General features: G+C 50.7%; 2 protein-coding genes across 3 annotated transcripts; both read right to left on the reverse strand.

The window, feature by feature from the left end:
• Window positions 1-43: 43 nt before the first annotated feature.
• On the reverse strand, window positions 44-7,354 carry HMBS (hydroxymethylbilane synthase). The gene is made up of 14 exons (XM_036861834.1): window positions 7,162-7,354; window positions 4,888-4,941; window positions 4,470-4,542; window positions 4,046-4,095; window positions 3,904-3,959; window positions 3,443-3,520; window positions 3,136-3,213; window positions 2,939-3,014; window positions 1,696-1,809; window positions 1,407-1,445; window positions 1,085-1,204; window positions 790-843; window positions 581-667; window positions 44-482 (listed from the first exon to the last, which is right to left on the reverse strand). The coding sequence occupies exons 1-14, from the start codon at window positions 7,192-7,194 to the stop codon at window positions 309-311; spliced, it is 1,086 nt and encodes a 361-aa protein (XP_036717729.1). The 5' UTR covers window positions 7,195-7,354; the 3' UTR covers window positions 44-308.
• Window positions 7,355-9,259: 1,905 nt separating this feature from the next.
• On the reverse strand, window positions 9,260-18,540 carry VPS11 (VPS11 core subunit of CORVET and HOPS complexes). Of its 2 annotated transcripts, none has more exons than XM_036859905.1 (16): window positions 18,320-18,540; window positions 17,555-17,703; window positions 17,322-17,457; window positions 16,829-16,992; window positions 15,980-16,227; window positions 15,042-15,243; window positions 14,491-14,642; window positions 13,672-13,858; window positions 12,839-12,985; window positions 12,521-12,709; window positions 12,257-12,418; window positions 11,889-12,028; window positions 11,598-11,800; window positions 11,298-11,469; window positions 10,649-10,871; window positions 9,260-9,788 (listed from the first exon to the last, which is right to left on the reverse strand). In XM_036859905.1, exons 1-16 carry the CDS (start codon window positions 18,504-18,506, stop codon window positions 9,624-9,626), a joined length of 2,826 nt encoding a protein of 941 aa, XP_036715800.1. In that variant the 5' UTR covers window positions 18,507-18,540; the 3' UTR covers window positions 9,260-9,623. The 2 variants fall into 2 exon arrangements, with proteins under 2 accessions (XP_036715800.1, XP_036715801.1); XM_036859906.1 differs by having other exon boundaries at window positions 17,555-17,726; window positions 18,239-18,462.
• Between the last annotated feature and the right edge of the window lie 135 nt (window positions 18,541-18,675).

The raw sequence follows: 18,675 nt of genomic DNA on the forward strand, positions 1-18,675 counted from the left end.
TTGTCCTTATCTTTCTTTCCTGCAACCCCATCAAAAACAAAACCACCTTCAAATCTAGTTTATTAGTAGAGTTGGTTACATTCAAAGGCTGTGGCTTGTTAGATGTTTTTTCTTTAGACTAAGCCTCCACCTACTGAGGAGACAAGGCATTACCAAGGCCCGAAGTTGAGACAAGTCTCTGAGTCTCTGCCCCTGCAGTTCAATCCCCTGGGTAATCACCCCCCAGGTAGCAATGAGAATGGGGCACTGAGGGCTGGGATGTAGGCACGGGGCACCAGCAACCCAGGCACCTGTGCCCCACAGACCAGTTAGTGGGCATCATTGAGCTGCCGTGCAACATCCAAGATGTTCTTGGCTCCTTTGTTCAGCAACAAGGTGGCCAGGCTGATGCCCAGGCTCTCAGCAGCCAGCTGGGCTCGTCGTGGAATGTTCCGGGCAGTGATGCCCACCAGCTGTGGATCATCCTCAGGGCCATCTTCATGCTGGGCAAGGGAAGGAGGGTAGGATTTGGTGAGCACGAAAGGGGAAGTAACATACAGATGTGTTTTTTACCCTCTCCGTCACCCTCCAGCCTTGGCACCTGGGCAGGGACATGGATGGTGGCCTGCATGGTCTCTTGCATGCTATCTGCGCCATTCAGACTCCAGACTCCTCCAGTCAGGTATAGCTGGGAAAGAAAACAGTTGCCTCAGCATATCGTGAGAGGGAACTGCTTAGAAACCTGGGCTTTTCTTGCTGGCAGCTCAGGATGTCCCTTCCCTGCCCTCCCACCCATCTTCCCCCGCTTACTTGCCCATCCTTCATAGCTGTATGCACCGCCACTGGCACACTGCAGCCTCCTTCCTGCAACAAGTTCCCCCTGTGAGCTCCAAGGACCCTTACCACCCCCTGTACCCAGAGTCCTCAGAGATAACAGACCCCTCTAAGGACATAACTGAAAATGAGGTAGCGGCCCAGACCTGGGTCCTGTCCATACTTTCAAGGATGAGTTACCACTAAATACAGAGCAATAATTTGAGAAATCTCCCCACTGCCCTTCCCAGCTCCCCAGGTACCCACCCCTCCACAAGAGCACAGGCCCTACCAGGTGCCTCAGGAAGGCCCGTTCAGCAATGCAGCGAAGCAAAGTCTCAGGATCATGCAACACACCCACCAGATCCAAGATGTCCTGGTCCTTGGCTCGAACTTCCACTCCCAGAGCCCCCTGATGGAAAAATAGACTAAGATATCAGGGCCAATCTTCCCCCAACCAATGGCGCTAAGGATGGGAACCAGCCTACTTCCACCTGTTTGCCAGGTCCTTTTGGGCCAGTAGCCTCCCAAGGCTTGCCCCTCCCTGGGAATGTTCTTGGTTGAAGACAAAAGAAAGGGACACATCAACACACGGCTTCCCTGGTCAAGCATACCTGACCCACAGCATACATGCACTCCTCAGGGTGCAGGATCTGTGGGGGCAGAAGAGGCAGTCAGAAGGGTGGAGGTGGGAGTGCCTAAATGCACACAGCAGTGAGATCGGGCTTTCCTAGCATACAGAAGGGCTGGAGAGGCAAGAGTGGGAGTTTGGCCTCTGATCCCCAGTCTTCCCAACCTGGGACTCATTTCCAGCTTGCACTGTTAGAGGTGGGTATTCAAAAAGAGAACACAGGCAGGAAGGAGATGAAGATCAACTGGGGAGGGAAGAGGGGCAGGCCCTACCTGCCCCACCCGGTTCTGCCAGCCCATGCGCTGCAGGCCAGCTGCGGCCAGGATGATGGCACTGAACTCCTGCAGCTCATCCAGCTTCCGAAGCCGTGTGTTGAGGTTTCCCCGCTGTGGAGAGGCGCTAAGGACCACAAGCTCTGGGCCGTCTGGAGCCTTATGCTGTTCCCTTTGCCTGAGTCTCTCAATCTGCTAACTTCTCACCTTTGAGTTCTCAGCTTAATGACAACAGCTAACACTTACCTCATACTTACTACATGCCAGACGCTGTTCTAAAGTGCTTTAGATATGTCAATTCATTGAATTTTCACAACCCTATGATGTAAGTAGTAGTATTATCATCTCCATTTTACAGATGAGAAAAATGATAGAGAGGTTTTAATTTATTTAATAACTTGCCCAAGGTTACAAGACCTCTGAGAAGCCTTCCCTGACTCTCAAGTCTGTGTTTAGATGTGCCAGCTAAAAGCTTCCAGAGAATTCCCTACTTTGCACACTGGAGCACTTAGCAAATACTATTTTGAAAATCAGTTTTACAAACATATAACATTGTAAAAATCAAAACAATATAGTGGAATATAAAATAAAAATGGAGTTATGGTTACCAAAGGGGAAAGGGGATAGGGGGAGATAAATTAGGAGTTTGGGATTAGCAGATGTAAACTACTATATATAAAATAGATAAACAACAAGGTCCTATTATATAGCACAGGGAACTATATTCAATATCTTGCAATAAACTACAATGGAAGAGAATATGAAAAGGAATATGTATATATATGTACAACAATCACTTGCTATACACCAGAAACTAACACAACGTTGTAAATCAACTATAATAAAACAAATTTTTAATTATTTACATTTAAATTAAAATGGAAGCACCCCCCCCAACCCCCCTCCCTTGATGTAATCATTATTCAGTATCACTCTGTACTATCAATGCCTGGTTGTCTGTCTCCAGAACTAAAATGTAAACTCTGTGTAAGCAGGGACAATGTTGATCTTGCTCACCATATCCCCAGTGCCAGGCACTTGCCTGGGGCTAAGAAAACATGAAAGGATTATGAATGAATGGATGGATGGCTGGATGGATGGCTGGATGAATGGGAGAACAGGCAGTCCACTGCATCCATGGTCCACTTCCTCTGGAAGCGCCTTCCACTCTCACAACTCCCAGGGCCATCTGGACCTGGTCTTCCTCCTTGGCTGCTGCCTCCTCCCTCCGCTAAAAGGATACAATACTCTTGAACTCCAGATGTGGGAACTTTCTCTGCAGCTGGGCCGCTCTCCGCAGGGAGCTAGTTCCCACCACGCTGCTCAGAGAGATGATTTAAAATGAGATTTAACTAGGCAGGCACTGTTCCTTTCCTCCTCCTCCCACCCCTCCATCTTCTGTGCACATCCCACTAAGATGCCTATCCAGGTCCCACTCACCTCTTCTCTGGCAAGGTTTCTAGGGTCTTCCCAACAAATTTTGGGTGAAAGACAACAGCATCATAGGGGCTCTCCCGCCTGGGGATGGAGGGAAAGTCAGAGAATAAGGGAGAGATCTCGGTTCAGGTCACTTCCAGGCTCTCTCAGTAGTCAACTAACTGGCACTTTCTGAGTTTTCTGCCATGCTTGACACTCCTCAGGGCAGGGGAGACAGCCTAGAGGCAGAGGGCCAAGTCCCAAAGGGAAAAGTCAACGTTAATATGATGTCTACCCCGTGCCGAGGCCCCCTGACTGGCAGGACTCTTACTTGCAGATGGCTCCGATGGTGAAGCCAGGAGGAAGCACCGTGGGCAGGTCCTTCAGGGAGTGAACAACCAGGTCCACTCTAGAGAGACGGCAGAGAGGGAGGGAGAAGGGGTCTGAGCAGCACGTCCCCAGTCCTCCTCCACCTACTCCTGCCTGTACGTCACTGGCAGAGCCTAGAGCAGTTCAGGAAGCAGGCCTTTCCAAGACCTTGGGTCCCAGAGACCCGCTCCCCTCCTACCCTCCCTTTCATCCCCCTGCCCCAGCCAATCCTGCACCCCAGGCAGCCAGATGGCTCAGAACCAGGACACTCTCCTTTTCTGAGGCCTGAAAAACTCACATATGAGCCCCTCTCTAGCCTATACAAGCGTTTAAGCCCAACAGTCTAGCTGATACCCAGGTCTGATGTGCACTGGGGTCCTAGCGAGAGCCTGGGAGGGCACCATGCTCCCTGCTTTCACTTACTCATTCCTCTCCAGCGCGTGTTCCAGCTCCTTGGTAAACAGGCTCTTCTCTCCAATCTGCCAGGCAAGAAAGAGCCTCAGGGTGAATCTTTTGGGGGAAGGAAAGAGGAGGGGGAAAAGGGTTGGATGGAAAATGTTGTTACCTTAGAAAGAGCAGTATCAAGAATCTTGTCCCCTGTGGTGGACATAGCAACTGAGGAGAGAATCAACCAATCTGATGTTCAGTGATCAGCATTTATTGAGCCCCTACTGAGCTCAACACTTGTGCTAAGATTGTTGGGCACATAAGCCCCAGTCCCTACCCTCTGGGAATGTACGATCTAGGAGGAAGACTAGACGTAATCACAAAAAGACCCAAAGCAGATGTTAAATGCCAGGCTAGCCCAGGTAGTCAGAGCTGGAGGTGTTTAGAGGAGGACAGGGCCCTCCAAACTGGGGACAGCCAAGAAGAATTCTCAGAGGCAACAGGACCAGGCTGTGGTCCAAGACAAAGCCAGAAACACCGTGTTCTCCCCTCCAGGGGTTAAAGGCTTCCCATTTGCTTCCATTCCTGTCCAGAAAACTCACTGATTTCAAACTGCAGGCCTGGGTATAAGGTTTTCAGCGTTGCCACCACACTGTCCGTCTGTATGCGGGCCAGCTGGGGGTAGAAATTCAGGTTAGTCCTGTCCTCTGGCCACTGCCCTAAGGTCAGACCCTCACAGGGTCAGGGAGATCCTGAAGGGATTGGAATTCAGAGAGGGGATTGAATGCCCACCTAGGAAGGGGAGGGGTCTGGCCTGGGAGTCCTCTGTACCCCAACTTCCCAGCCCAGAGACTATCTCTTTACAGAATGCAATCTGTCATTCTGCATGGGATTTGATACTCAGTCACCCCATTTCCTCCATCCCCGAGCTGCTGAGAACGCTCTGGGCCCCCCAACTTATAATACTGTGAACACAGAAGTCTTCTGACAAACCTCCTCCACCCCGGTACTTGCACTCACCTGGCTCTTGCGGGTACCCACGCGAATCACTCTCATCTTTGAGCTGTTTTCTTCCTGCAGAAAAAGTCCCCAGGTCACAGTCCCTGCTGCTCTTTGTGTTCCTCAACACCTTGTCCAAGAACCAGAATCACTGGCTTGGAAGAAAGGAACCTCAGCCCCTGGCCTGTGGCCAGCTGAGCCTCGGAGTGGGGAAACACTCCCCTGCCCAAGACTGGTCCCTTTACCTTCCCCAATACCTTCTGCCTCCTCAGGGATCCAGAGAAGCAGAGACCAGACAGAAGTAACAGTAGGACCTGCTGTTGCTGTAATGACCAGGACACTAAGCCCTGAAGCCCAGCCAAGCTAAGGCAGCAGGAATGCTGCACTCAGCCAGGTGGGTAGAGAGATAAGGTCTATCGGTCTGGCCCCAGGGAGGGTGGGGCCTGCAGCAGGCAGGGGCAGGACAGCTGGGGCCACACAGGGGAACGTGAGCTGAGTCACTGAGGACAAGTTCAGCATCCAAAACAGAGCGGCACTTGAGAAAGCTTCAGTGCCACCTAGATGCCATAAGAGCTACCCTACAGCTGCCGCGCTGTGGATCCCGTAATCTGGACGGAATGCATACATAAAGGACTGGGGTCGACAGATCTGACATATAGTCCTGCTCAGCCTCTTGGCTGGGTGACCTTGAACACATCATCTTATTTGTTCATCTATAAACCTGTTTGTTCATCTATAAAATGAAGAAGTTTGCACTCAAGTATCTTCTGCTTTTGATATTCTGTAAGACTAAGAGGGTGAGCTGTCTAATGTCCATTCACCTAGAATGTGGCCTCTGGTTTCACCACGAAGGAAATATTAGGATGTCAGAGACCAAGCCAAGAACTCAAAGGGACATGCCTCTTCCTCTTGCCAGGGCACCTTGGACAAAGGTATTCAGTGCCAAGCAGGCAGAACTGGGTTCTCCAGTCTGAGGTCCTATTTCTTCCCAGATCAGACAGTGGCCAGGACAGATACTATCAACTTTCCCTGTTCTGGGATCTTCATCCGACAGAGTTCTTCTGCAGTCAGGTATCTGGGGCCTCTGTTGCTGGAGGAGGTGACAGCTGGCTGCTCTTGGACTCTAGTCTACTCCATGGCTATCACTTCTCCAATAAATAAACCCTGGGGGACCCTAAGCAAATTGTTAGGTTTGAAATGCTAAACATGGCAACTAAAATTCTGGGCCACAGGGAGCCCACAGAAAGGAATCTAAGGTCCCAGAAACTGCTATGTTCAAACAATCCCTTAATTTCATTGATTCTGCACAGCATATTCAAGTCAAATTGTTCCAGTAAAAAATTCCTTATTGAGCATATATATCCTAGAGCTATTGCTTTTAATCTTCATAACAACCTATCAGGTAGACAGGGCAGGCATCTCTGGAACTATGTTACAGTAGCAAAGTCTGGCTCTGAGGAGCAAAGTGACTTGCCCAGGGCCACAGGGTTAATCATGGGTAGAGAGCTGGAATCCAGATCTTCTTACTCCTAGTCCAGCACTCAGGAATGTCAGCAATGGCAGAGAATCCCACTCCTTACCAGCACATAGGTCAGGGAGAGATAGGCAGCTGCCCCACTCCTTTCTTATCTCAGGCTGACGTTGGCCTCATGGGCTCTGCAGTTTGCATCTGCACAAGCCCAGAGCTGGGACCCCAGGCTAGGAATAGGAAGGCCCAAGGGCGTCCCCCGTCCATGGTAGTAACCCAATGATGTGTCTCAGTTGGGGACTTTTGAGTGTAGGCTGGGGCTGGGTGTCCATTAGAAAAAAAGGGGAGAAGGTGCACTTCCAAGACGTTTGTGTGCAGTTCGGAGACTTCGAGGTACACTCTCCTCTCTGGATCCAAAATGGAACGCTTCCCCAGAGTGGCCGAATCTCGACTCGGACCTGTCTCGTGTGAAGGGATCCCGGGGAATAGCACCCTGTCTCGTGCAGACGAATTTTCCTGTGTTGGGTCACTACATCTAGAGCCGTGGAAGCCATGCCTCATGGAATCCCATCCAGATCCCCGCAGGAACGGGGTTGCGTTTGAGACAATCCATCTGCTCTTAAGTCCGCCCCCACCGCTCACTGATTCCCCTAAGGGCAACCCAGCTACTGGCCCTTTAAAAACTATTCGAACCAAAAAAAAAAAAAAAAAAAACAGACGGATAATCGTCCCGACCAATTGACGACGGAGAGTGGCAACTTGGGGCCAATCGTGGCACTGCTAGTGCAGAAGACCGAAGTTGCGAAGGTCACCGGCTCAGGACTCACCGCCGTTGCGGCCGCGTCGCCGTTACCAGACATGGCTGTGCGCGGGAAGTAGGCCGGGAGCTGCTGCCAATGTCCTCCGGAGTCGGGCAAGCAGAAGGCCCCGGCCGGCCGGGCACTGGGCGCACGCTGAGCTCGCGATCCTCCGGCAACCACACACTCCCGGCTCTGCTAAGGGCCTGCGTCACTTCCGGCCCCGCCCCAGAGGGGCTGGACCTCCCCTGGGCGGGAATTAGAACGATTGCGACAGAGAAGACCTTACCTTGGGTTACCGCCCCTACTCCCCCAGGCTGACCCCGGTCTTCCCCGTTTGAGACCCAGGCCCACCAGCTGTTCATTTTTACTTTTACATAGCCAGGAATACCGATGGTCAGTGGCCAAGGTATGCTTCCCGGATTTGTCCACAAACTAAGTTCTTTGCAGTCCCTCCTACCACCACCCAAGGGAACGTCAATAAACCAAAAGTAGGCGTGCCGAGAGGAAAAGGATATTAACCCTACAACGCGGCGTCGGAAGTTAAAGGCTACTTGAGCAACTTACCATGCCCCCAGGCTGCATTCAACGTCTACAAATAAAAGAGGCCTGCTTCTGAAAGCTAGTCACCCAGAATTCCACAGCTTTATCTCCTTAGCTGTGGCACAAGCAATTAGTGCAGCTTATGTGGTGGTTCTTCTGCTACAACCCTGAAGTAGGCAACTAAAGACAAATAACTGAAATGGGAGTGCCAACACATTAGTGTTAGTGGGAAAACGGCTTGTGAGTAAAGGTGCTTTACCCATTAACAGTACTAATAACCACGTATTAACCACTTTCAAAAAACTGGACACCTGTCATCCATACCAGCCCGAGGGCTACAAGATTCCAGGCTTGACTTAACTCTGTTTCAAAAGCACCTGGTATTCGCCAGAGATGTTTCGCAACTGAGCTTTAAGAGATATGCCGTGGTCAACAGCCCCGAACCAGCTCTGACTTGACCACAGGACCTGCTGGTGTCCTAAAGCTACCTTTGCTTCATTACCATGCCAAGATCCCCGCCCAAGGGGGATATTTGTACTCTGCTAGGTGCAATTCCTGCCGTGTGGAAGACTGTGATGCCCCAGCTCCCCACCCCCCGAAATCTCTGCCCCTTTCCTAGAGCCCTGATGACATGTCTGCCTCCTATCCCTTAAATTCTCTTACTGCCCTCCCTTGGGGGAGAAGGTGTCTTTAGAGCATGCGCTCTCCCTTCTCCATTCCTTGATCAATGAATAGTTTCTGCTCTGCTATACCGAACATGGTTTTGTTTCACTGGAATTTGCAACTCCAGGCAAAGGACCCACTGAGGGGGTCACTGACCTCTTGGGGACCAGTAACACATCCATTGATTGGCTCCTTTTGACTTTCATAACAGCCGTACTAGAAAGATGTTGTAATTCCTCATGTACAGACGAAGAAACTGAGGTTCAGAGAAGGTTCAGAGTTGCCCTAAGTGAAACTAAGAATCAAGCTCAGGGCAGCTGATCCAAAGTCTGTATTCTTAGCTGCTACCAATGTAGTGTACTCTATCCGCCTCTTCTAAATACTACCTAAACCACAATGTCTAAGTTACTTCTTTTAATTAAACAACCCCATAGGAGCAATTTTCCAACGGGCAGTGTAACCCCAATTACACGCAGACACTTAGCAACACAAACTTCAGCTGACAACTTCGAAGGGGGAACAAAATGTTTCAATAAAGGCCCTTTTATCCTGCTTATCATCTGGTACTGAATACAGCGAGACACCAACCCACCCATTATGAAGGCAGGCTTGAAAGCCCAAGGCTCCCCACCAGAATCTGCCTCCAGCTTGAATACTCTGTCCATACAAGAGCCACAGAGACCAGCCACACTATAGAGCTGAGTCCTCAGTCCGGGCTGCTCTTGGGGCTCAGGCCTCAGGCCTTTGCAGAGGTTCTTCAACTGAACTCTACTAGATGCCATAGGCCCCACTCATTACTGGAATGAAGTCTCGTCAACATCATCTTTAAGGAACTCTGTAGGAAGCGAAGGGCAGCTCTAGGAGAGCAGAGGGAAAGAAGTACATTTTGCACAGTTAAGAATCACCAGAAGTCCCCAGAATAAATCCTTCAACCCCGAAATCATTATATGCTTTTATTTATAGACTCTGGGAGCCAGGACCCAAGCACAGCCTGGTGCTCTTGGATAGAGAATAAAGCCGCTATTGTCCAGACTCTGAGGTTGCTGAGGTGCCCTCCCCCTCTGGTCTGGAATGATCTACACTGCTCAAAAAGTCAACAGGAGAAATGGCAGGTTGGCCGAAGAAGGAGGCAGGAAAAGAAAGTCCCCTTAAGTCCTGAGGGCTATGGCATCAGATGAGAGCAGAGTCCTGGGCATGTCTGCCTAACTCCTGTGCAACAGCCCTGTCTCTGTCCCCCTGTGTCCCTGCTGCTGGGCCTCCACCATCACACCCCTCCCACTAGCCGCTTAAGTGCCCCTCCTGGCATGTATGAGCAAGTCCCTCTGCAGCCCGGCCTCCAGGCTCGCAGTCAGTCGGGCTGTGGGCGGGTCGGTCAGCAGAGTCAATTTGTTGAAAACACCTCGGCCAAAGTAGTCAGCAATCACAGAGAAGCTGTCGTTGGAGCACTTGAGCTGCAGGGAAAGAGAAGAGTTGCGAGTCAAAAACCCACAGGACGGGCTTCCCTGGTGGCACAGCAGTTAAGAATCTGCCTGCTAATGCAGGGGACACAGGTTCGAGCCCTGGTCCGGGAAGATCCCACATGCCGCAGAGCAACTAAGCCTGTGCGCCACAACTACTGAGCCTGTGCTCTAAAGCCCGCGAGCCACAACTACTGAAGCCCGCACACCTAGAGCCCATGCTCCACAACAAGAGAGGCCACCGCTTAAGAATCCGCCTGTCTGTGCAGGGGACATGGTTTCAAGCCCTGGTCTGGGAAGATCCCACATGCCTCAGAGCACCTAAGCCCATGCGCCACAACTACTGAGACTGCGCTCTAGACCCCGTAAGCCACAACTACTGAGCCCGCGTGCCACAACTACTGAAGCCAGCGCGCCTAGAGCCCGTGCTCCGCAACAAGAGAAGCCACCACAATGAGAAGCCCGCGCACCGCAACGAAGAGTAGCCCCCACTCAACGCAACTAGATAAAAAGCCCGCACACAGCAACGAAGACCCAACGCAGCCAAAAATCAATCAATCCATCAAAATAAAACAGAACACCTCATTCCATCTCTTTAAAAAAAAAAAGAGAGAAGCCACCGCAATGAGAAGCCCGCGCACTGCAATGAAGAGTAGCCCCCGCTTGCCGCAACTAGAGAAAGCCTGCGCACAGCAACGAAGACCCGATGCAGCCAAAATAAATAAATAAAATAGATACATTAAAGAAATAAAAAACGTTTTTTTAAAAAAAAAACCCAGAGGAGGAGGAGAAAAGAACACCAGTCCCCAGCGCTCACCACCTCCCTGGGGGCGGGGGAGTCACGTCATCCCCACCTGGTGCTGGAACTGATCATGGAGATCGCGCTTCTGTTCCTGGGCCCGAATCATATCCATGACCTTGCGGTTTTCAGGGAGGCAGGTGGGGCAGTCAGCATCACTTTCTGAGTAACTCTCAAAGCAGTGCTGGTGGAAGGAGTGGCCGCAGAGAAAGTGGACTGAGGGCAACTCCAAGGCACTGTTACAGATGCTGCACTTGGTCTTCTGGAAAATCTTCGGACTACACGCAAGGGAGACCAGAAAAGAGTGGCAAAAAGTGAGGGCAGGGCCAGGAACCATGTGGAGAGAGAAGGCAGTTGGAGGCAATGAGGAGAGAGAGGTCCCCGTTAAGGAACTACGAGGCCCTGCTCTTCTTACCACCTAAAGGGGGTCACAGGAGGACCCCACGCTGGGCCTGCAGGGAGTCTCAGCACCCTCCCAGCAGGTCCATCCAACCCAAAAGTACCTGCTACAAGATAATATCCTCCAAAGCCCAATAAATCACGTTCTACGTAGTAAATCATTCTTTGGAATTCCTCCATCAAAACAGATGTTCAAGAATGAAATGCTCAAACACACTCCATACAATCCTATGTCTTTGAAAAATGACACCCTGTGAAGAACAGTGTTATCTCCGGACACCTCCACAATTCTGGATGCCAAGTACCTCGCCTTCAGCTCCTGGATCTCCTGGCGGATACGGGTGGTCTCCTCTCGGTAGCGCCGCACCCGGAGCTCGTCCTGCGCGATCTGCTGGCTCTGCTTCTGCAGTTTTTGGACCAGGTAGTCCCGGATGACAGACAGGGTGGCCGTGGAGTTGTGGGCCAGGGTCTGCACCACTGAGATGGGGTCCGGGAGGAAACAAGACCATGAACCAAGCAGCCCTCTGGATAGAACTGAAGGGCCCCTGCCCGAGCCCGACTGTCGGCAGCCTGCACTCAGCCACCCTCCCCGTCCTCCGCAGTACCTAGAAGAGGCGGCATGAGGTTCTTGCTCTCGATGTGCTTAAGCACGGCCGCCACGTACTCCTTGCAGTCCTCCTCCTTGCGGGCGAAGTAGCTGAGTGCCTGTTCCCACAGGGAGGGCTCCTGCTCCCCGTGGCGCTCGCACACGGTGATCACCTGCCGGTACTGCTCGTGCTGCATGTGATAGTGCATGATCTGTTGGAACCTGCGGCCGGGGAAGGCACACGTCAGCAGCTGTCCCCCACAAGGGACTCGGCTACGTTCCCCTTCCCTGAGATTCCCCAGACTCTTACAGTTTCCCCTGCTCATAGAGGTAAAGGACCCCATCCTGGAAGTCGTGCATCTGGCAGAGGACCAGGGCCTTGTCAAAGACATCACAGAAGCGACCACTCTTCAGTAGGGAGATGGCCTCTGCGTGAAGCTTCTCTTTGACCTAAAAGAGGAGGGTAGAGCTGCTGGACATCAGGGAAAAACGACAAGGCCTCTCAGGACCAGGCAAGTCAACTATCTCTTCCCCTCAGTCCAATTTCCTCTTCACGGGGGACCATTTAGCCCCCAAGGGTGAGGTGTTATTGGTCTAAAGAAAGCAGCAAGAGGCAACCAGGAAAGAAATGGAAGCAGTGTTTTCTCCAGCGCCTCCGGCCGCTTTGCCAGGTCTCACCTGCGGCTCCTCCTCGTGAGCCCAGTTCTGGAGTCGCAGCTCAAGGAGTGTGTCATAGATGCCCTGCGGGGAGTCAGGCTGCACCTCACTCATGTGCTCTAGGAAAGCTTTCAGCTCCCGCGGGTTGTTGGCAAAGATGGGGATGAACTCCTCTGAGTTGGCCTAGGACAGCAAGGGAGGAGAGGTGGCCGAGTGAGTGGGCTCGGTACTTGGGCTGCTAAGGTGATCCCTGCTGTCCAAAAGCCATTCTCCCTGAGGCCTCACCCTGCAGCCTGGAGCCTCCCTATCGCCTCGGCCTTCAAGGCTGGGCCGATAGTCGGTACAAAGTCCCTTCAGCAACTCGGTCGTCTGCTCTGGTATATGGTGCATGAGGATCTTGCCGTAGCGTTTCATGTTGCTCTCTGCCTGCTCAAAAGGCAGCTTGCCGATGTATCGAAGGGCTTCCTGGTAATTCTGTGGAGAGAGAAAGGGCAGAATAAGCACGTGCTCCTGCCTCACCCACCGGGAAGCACTTTCAGCATCCCAGGGATGTCCTAGAAAAAGAACAGGGTCCTGCCCGTGTCAAGAGGCTCAGTCAGCTACCTTGATGTCCTCTAGCTGGATCTTCAAGTACCACTCGTGATGTGCATGGTTCTCAGCCAAATAGAGGGCATGGGAGTAGTAGCCAGCCTGCCGGAGGACCCTGATGGCTGTCTCCACATCAAAGTGGACTTCACTCTCACTCTTTGTCTGCCAGGGAGACATTAGACAAAACCAGTCATAGAGAGGTTGTGGTTGGGGAAAGGAAAGGAAATATGCATCTGATTCTCAGACCAGATTCTTAAGGCAATAAAAAAGTTGATGCTTTTTTTTTTTTTTTTTGGCAGCGCTCAGCGGCATGCAGAACCTTAGTTCCCCAACCAGGGATCGAACCCATGTCCCCTGCAGTGGAAGCGTGGAGTCTTAACCACTGGACCACCAGAGAAGTCCTAAAGTTGATGCTTTTAAAGCACTGTTATCCTGCCTCTCCAAAAGTCTTCCTCTGCCTCTACTATTAGAGGGACTCGTCTGGGAACACAGGGCTTCCCTGGGCTTAGATACCACGAGAAGTTCTGGCATCAAAAAACAAGAGGGGTGGGAATTCCCTGGCGGTCCAGTGGTTAGGACTCTGCGCTTCCACTGCCGGGGGTCCAGGTTTGATCCCTGGTGGGAGAACTAAGATCTGGCAAGCCACGCAGTGCAGCCAAAAAGAAAAAAAAAACCAAGAGAGAAAACAGAAGAAAACTCGCAAAAAAGGCTATTCCTCTTCCTAGTTTATAGACCAGAGGACTCTGGTCCCCAAATAAGGTCAGCTCTTCCCTGTCTCTGCAGCCCTGGTGGAGCCCCTCATGCTCAGTGGGGCCCTCACAGAATCCCCCGCCAACACCACCCTGCACCTTGATGAATTCCTCCAGCTTCGAGCTGTCCTTGAGCTTTGTGTAGCAGTTGAGCAGTAGGGTGGTGTGGTCGGCATTGGCCAGGGACTGCCGGTGCAGGGTCTGCAGGTAAGCTGTCAGGTTGTGGATGCGCTGGGCATCCAGGAACTTGCGGATCACATACGATGGCTCCAACTTTCCAATGGTTCTAGGGAGACATATGCATCAAATAGCATTGGGGTCAGCGTACTTCTCAAACTTTCATGTGCATAGGAATCACTTGAAGATCTTCTTAAAATGCAAATTCTGTTTCAGCACGTCTGGAGTAAGGCCTGAGATTCTGCAATTCTAACAAAATCCCAGGCAATATCGATTCTACTAGACCATGGACCACATGAGTAGCAAGGCTCCAGAGCACTGTTTCTTAAACTTGGCTGAAAACAGGAATTCGAGAGAGGCTAGGAAAGAGGCTAGACAGGTTCTTAAGACCCCTTATTAATTTAAGAATTAGTATTGAGGGAAGAAAGTATGGAAGCAAGAGATAAATACCCTTTTCCCTTTAAAGAATCTTATCAAAATGAGTATTAACAAAGGTCAAGTTAACATCTAAAATAACAGATACTCATCAGCTCAACTGCATGCTGGTCATGTAATATTTGACCCAAAACATTCCCTTTCCAATAAGGTATACTGTCTTCTCACTTGAGGCATCACAGTTTCTGGAGGAAAAAAAGACGGTTCACAGTGGAGTCCACCCTCCTTCCCCAAGCGCAGGTTTTAGCCTATCTGGCTGCCTGTCCCTGCATTCACAGCTATATCCTAAAGCGCCTCCAGACTGACCGGATATACTGCTGGACAGCCCCATCATGGTTGCCCTTGCTGTAGAGATGGTCCCCATACTGCATGAAGATCTGGGCCAACCCATCACTGTCCAGATGCTGGCTCTTAGCCAGATTAATCGCCATCTCGAATAGGTTCTTCTTAAACAGCATCTGGAAGGAAAGAGAAATTAGAAAACTGGAAGAAGCAGTCCTGAGAAGACACCTTCCCAGAACGCACCCACAACCCACAAGGCAGACAGTTGTGAAGCCCCGATCAGCCTAGATCTTAGACAGGGTGAGACCTCTCAGATACCCCCAAGAGCAACATCAGCTCGCCTCACAAGGTTCTCTGCAGGCAGGCAGAGTGGACCCTGAGAGTGGGTTCAGGCTCCCAGCCACTGTTTCCCTCTAAGGCCTCATCCCAGCCCACTGGCCTTGTAATCCTACCCTAAGGGAGCTGAGTAAGTGACCCAAAGGGAAGGAAACACCCTGGCCAAGGGACTTGGGGAGCCTGTTCCTAGAGCTGCGTCTGGGTGCCCACGGCCAGCTCTGGGAATCTGGTGGCCTTGCCTCCAGTTTGGTCTGTGTGTCCTTCTCCTGCAGTGCGTGGACCCGCCCATCCCGCGTCAGCACGTACAGGGAGCCCCACTCAGCAAGCACATCCACTACATCCTCAAAGACGGTGCTATAGGCTATGAACTTGTTGCACAGGTCATAGATGTTGAGAATCTGCTTGTCGGAGCTCTGGGAGTCCCTGCTGGTAAACTCTGACCTGTGTGGGAAAGAGAAAGACCCAGATATTTGTACCACCTCTGTCTCAGCTCCCCTCGATTTCCTTTCCCATGACAACTTTGGTGCTGCCCATTCCACCCAGAACAAGACACCGCTTTGGCCCCTCTAGCAGCTCATCCTGTGACATTTAGCATGGCGCTGGCAGTTGTAGGAAGAGAACATATAGACCTGGTCTTACCCTTTAGGATCCTATAATTAATACAGGCAACACATTGAAAAATTAACTACATTCCAACATCCATTATTTAACAAATAATTAGTGCCTGGTGCATGTAGGCCACTGAGCTTAGTATTGAATGAAAACTAACATCTGACAAGGATCACTTGCATCACGCTGAAGACCCCATCTCCCTTTCTGGTGGCTCAGAGAAAAAAACGCCCTGTCTTGCATCTCCCAGAACTTTCCAATTTCTCCACTACTCAGTCCCTTGTTCCTCTACCCAATTCATTTTGACCAAGGAGTAAAAATCCCAATACCAGGTCCCAAATTCCCTGGAGCATTCTAGCGCATCAGGGCTGCTCAGCAAATGTCTGCAGCAAAATCACACACTTTTCAGCAAAAAAAAAAAACATTATAACTGAGTCTAGGTGTAAGCACAATCTACCTAAAACCAAATAGGAGATTGACGGGATCCAGGCATTAGGAGTTTAAAATCAGGTTAATTCTGGGGAACAAGTTCAGCCCTCTCCCTTTTGCTTCTCCGTGGAGTCCTTACTTGGGAGAAACCTTCCGGTCACGGGAGACAATGACAAGGTAGCCTCTAAACCAGTGAGCAATGAGTTTATGGCCCTCAAAGGCGAAGCAGGGCCCCCGTTCATCAGGCTGGTACAAGTAGACACATTCATCCCCCGCCACTATGAACTGCAGGTCCTGAGAAGGGTCGCTTAGGGCTGAGCAGCGCAGGCCACAACCGTGGGTGTCCAACTCCACACGAGGGTAGTCCTTTCCAGAAACTATGTAGGACTGCAGGAAGTAAGAGAGGGGTTAACAGGCTCCCTTTGAGGAGGAGGCATCTAAGCCTTCCCAAAGGTATCTCCACCTCCATATTGGCTCTCTCTTCTTAATTCTTAGCACCCTAAGACTTTCCCTGGCTGCCTGCCATCTCCATTAACCACCACCCATCTATTAAATATATAAGCAAAGACTACATTTCTTTCCTCTGTATATACTATCACTACCTACTACAGGTATTTAGCAAGTAAGAGAATTTTACTGCTTCATCCAAAAACCATTGCTGAAACAAAACAAAACTATTGCTGAGACTAAGCTGTTATAAATTAGGAGCACAGGAACCAGAGAAGTAAAGCAACTTGTCCAGTGTCTCTTAAGTTAATTAGGAGAAAAACTTAGGTCTTTTACTACAAGACCAAGAGTTCTTTTCCTAGCTCTAACTCTTCCCAGTCTCCTAAGTGAGGAAATAAAATATTAAGCTGGGCAAATGGTTCAAGGTTGTATGATGAAAACTGCAGAAATTCTACCTCTTTTGTCAGTTCCTTACCCTAGCCCCCTGAGCAATGTTAAAGCCTTTCCTGCCTGCCTGTAACAGTGGAGGTCCTGGTCATACCTGAACATTCTCAGTTGTCACAACAAACAAGTGAGTGGTCTTTCCTGCTTGGCGAAAGGCCAGTCCGGTAACAGGATAGTTGCCCTTGTGCAAAATCTGGGTCTTGCTATGCCGGTCCCGAGTGATGTCCCCTTTGTTCAATGTAACACTGCCATCTGTGAAACCTGTAGGAGAGCAAGAAATCGCATTTTATTGAGGCTGAATAGATCAGGAAGCACAGAAGGGGAAAAAGACTACTTGAGGCACTTGTTAGAAGTGACAATCTTTCTCCTCATACCCAACTTCTCCAGTGGTTACCATGAAGATCAGGACTCACTGACTCATTTTCAAAGAACAAAACTAAATGCTTTCCCATCCAGAACTTTAAAATCTCAAACGCATCAGTTCAGTACAAAATGGTCTCATGAAAACAGTGAAGATGAGCTGCAGAAGCAACTCTGAAGAAAATCTATAAAAAATCATGGGGTGTTAGCTTTGCCTTCTTTCTGCTTACCGATGGCCATAAAGTTGAGATTTTCATGGACAGTCAAACAAGATACAACAGTCGGCTCTGCCCCTGGGATGGCAGGGAAGATTCGAGTGCAGAGTGGATTGCCACCATCTCTCTTCTCCAGGTTCCAGATCTTTACCTGTGGACAGACCTCAGATGTGTGAATGCTAGTCACCCTCCAACAAACAGCCATTCCCAGGCTCCTGGGTCTTTCCCATTTCCTTTCTAGGACTCACCAGGGGGTTGATCCCCTCTTCATCCTCACCGACAGATGCCAGAATGTTGTGCTGCTTCAACTGGTACAGGTGTGTCACCCGTAGTTTGTAGGCCTGGAAACCGGTAAGCTGTAGGGAGCGGGGCAAGAACCAGATCTGGCCTTCCATGTGTGCAGAGTAGTCAAGGAGCCTCCTTTCCAAGGAGAGATACTTAAATTTAGGCCAGAACCCAAATAACAACTAACATACATACAACTCTTTAAATTTTTCAAGGGTTTTTCCACAGATTATCTTCTGGGAACTCCCCATCTTAAAAAGACTAGAAAAGAAAGGCCCGAGTTTAGTGGCAGCATTATGAAAAACAAAGCAGCAAACTCATGGCCTCATTTAACTCCTCCCCCACAATACTGGGCTGGGGAGATAATGACACCTCACATATTCATCTTTTAAAGCCAACTTGCATCCGTTCTTTTCATCCATCTTAAAAGAAAACAAAAACAAAAACAAAAACAAAGCCTTGCCGAACTGTTAGTCTACGCCCCTTTTGCAGATAAGGAAATTGAAGCCCAGAGAGGTTAAATGACTCGCCCAGGATTGTTCACTCAGTTGGCAACAAGTTAGAGAACGGACTTCCTCCTTTCTTCCCTCGGACCACAGAAGGAGCACTGGGCGCCCATCTAAAGGAAAGTGGCACGTAACACGAACCCCTCTGAAGGACAGATTTCATCCCAGCTGTATCTCTTCAGGGATTCGGGGAGGGAAGAGGCAGCTCCAGAGGAAGGATATCTCCAAAGACTAGGCTCCCTCGGCCTGAGTCGCAGACAGTGATGCCAGGAGGGAGGCAAAGGAACTTGGAAGCAGAGGGTCCAGAGGCAGGCGCAGCCCCGGGAGCAGCCCCATCATTGCCCAGTGGCTCCTTCACCAGCTCCTTGTCGAAGAAAACGAAGCGCCGCCACTGCAGGTAGGCCGCCATCTTGGCCGAAGGCCCCCGCCTCCGGTAGAGAGGTCACATGAGAGGAGCTGGCGGATCACGTGACCCGGCAGCTTCCTGGAGCCTGGGTGCGCAGGCGCTCTCCAGTCGCCTTGACAGCTTCCCCCTGCTGGGAGAGTGCGCGCCGCAGCTTGAGGCAGTGTCCCCAGCC

This window comes from Balaenoptera musculus, chromosome 8 (assembly GCF_009873245.2).
Source record: "Balaenoptera musculus isolate JJ_BM4_2016_0621 chromosome 8, mBalMus1.pri.v3, whole genome shotgun sequence".
NCBI lineage: Eukaryota > Metazoa > Chordata > Mammalia > Artiodactyla > Balaenopteridae > Balaenoptera > Balaenoptera musculus.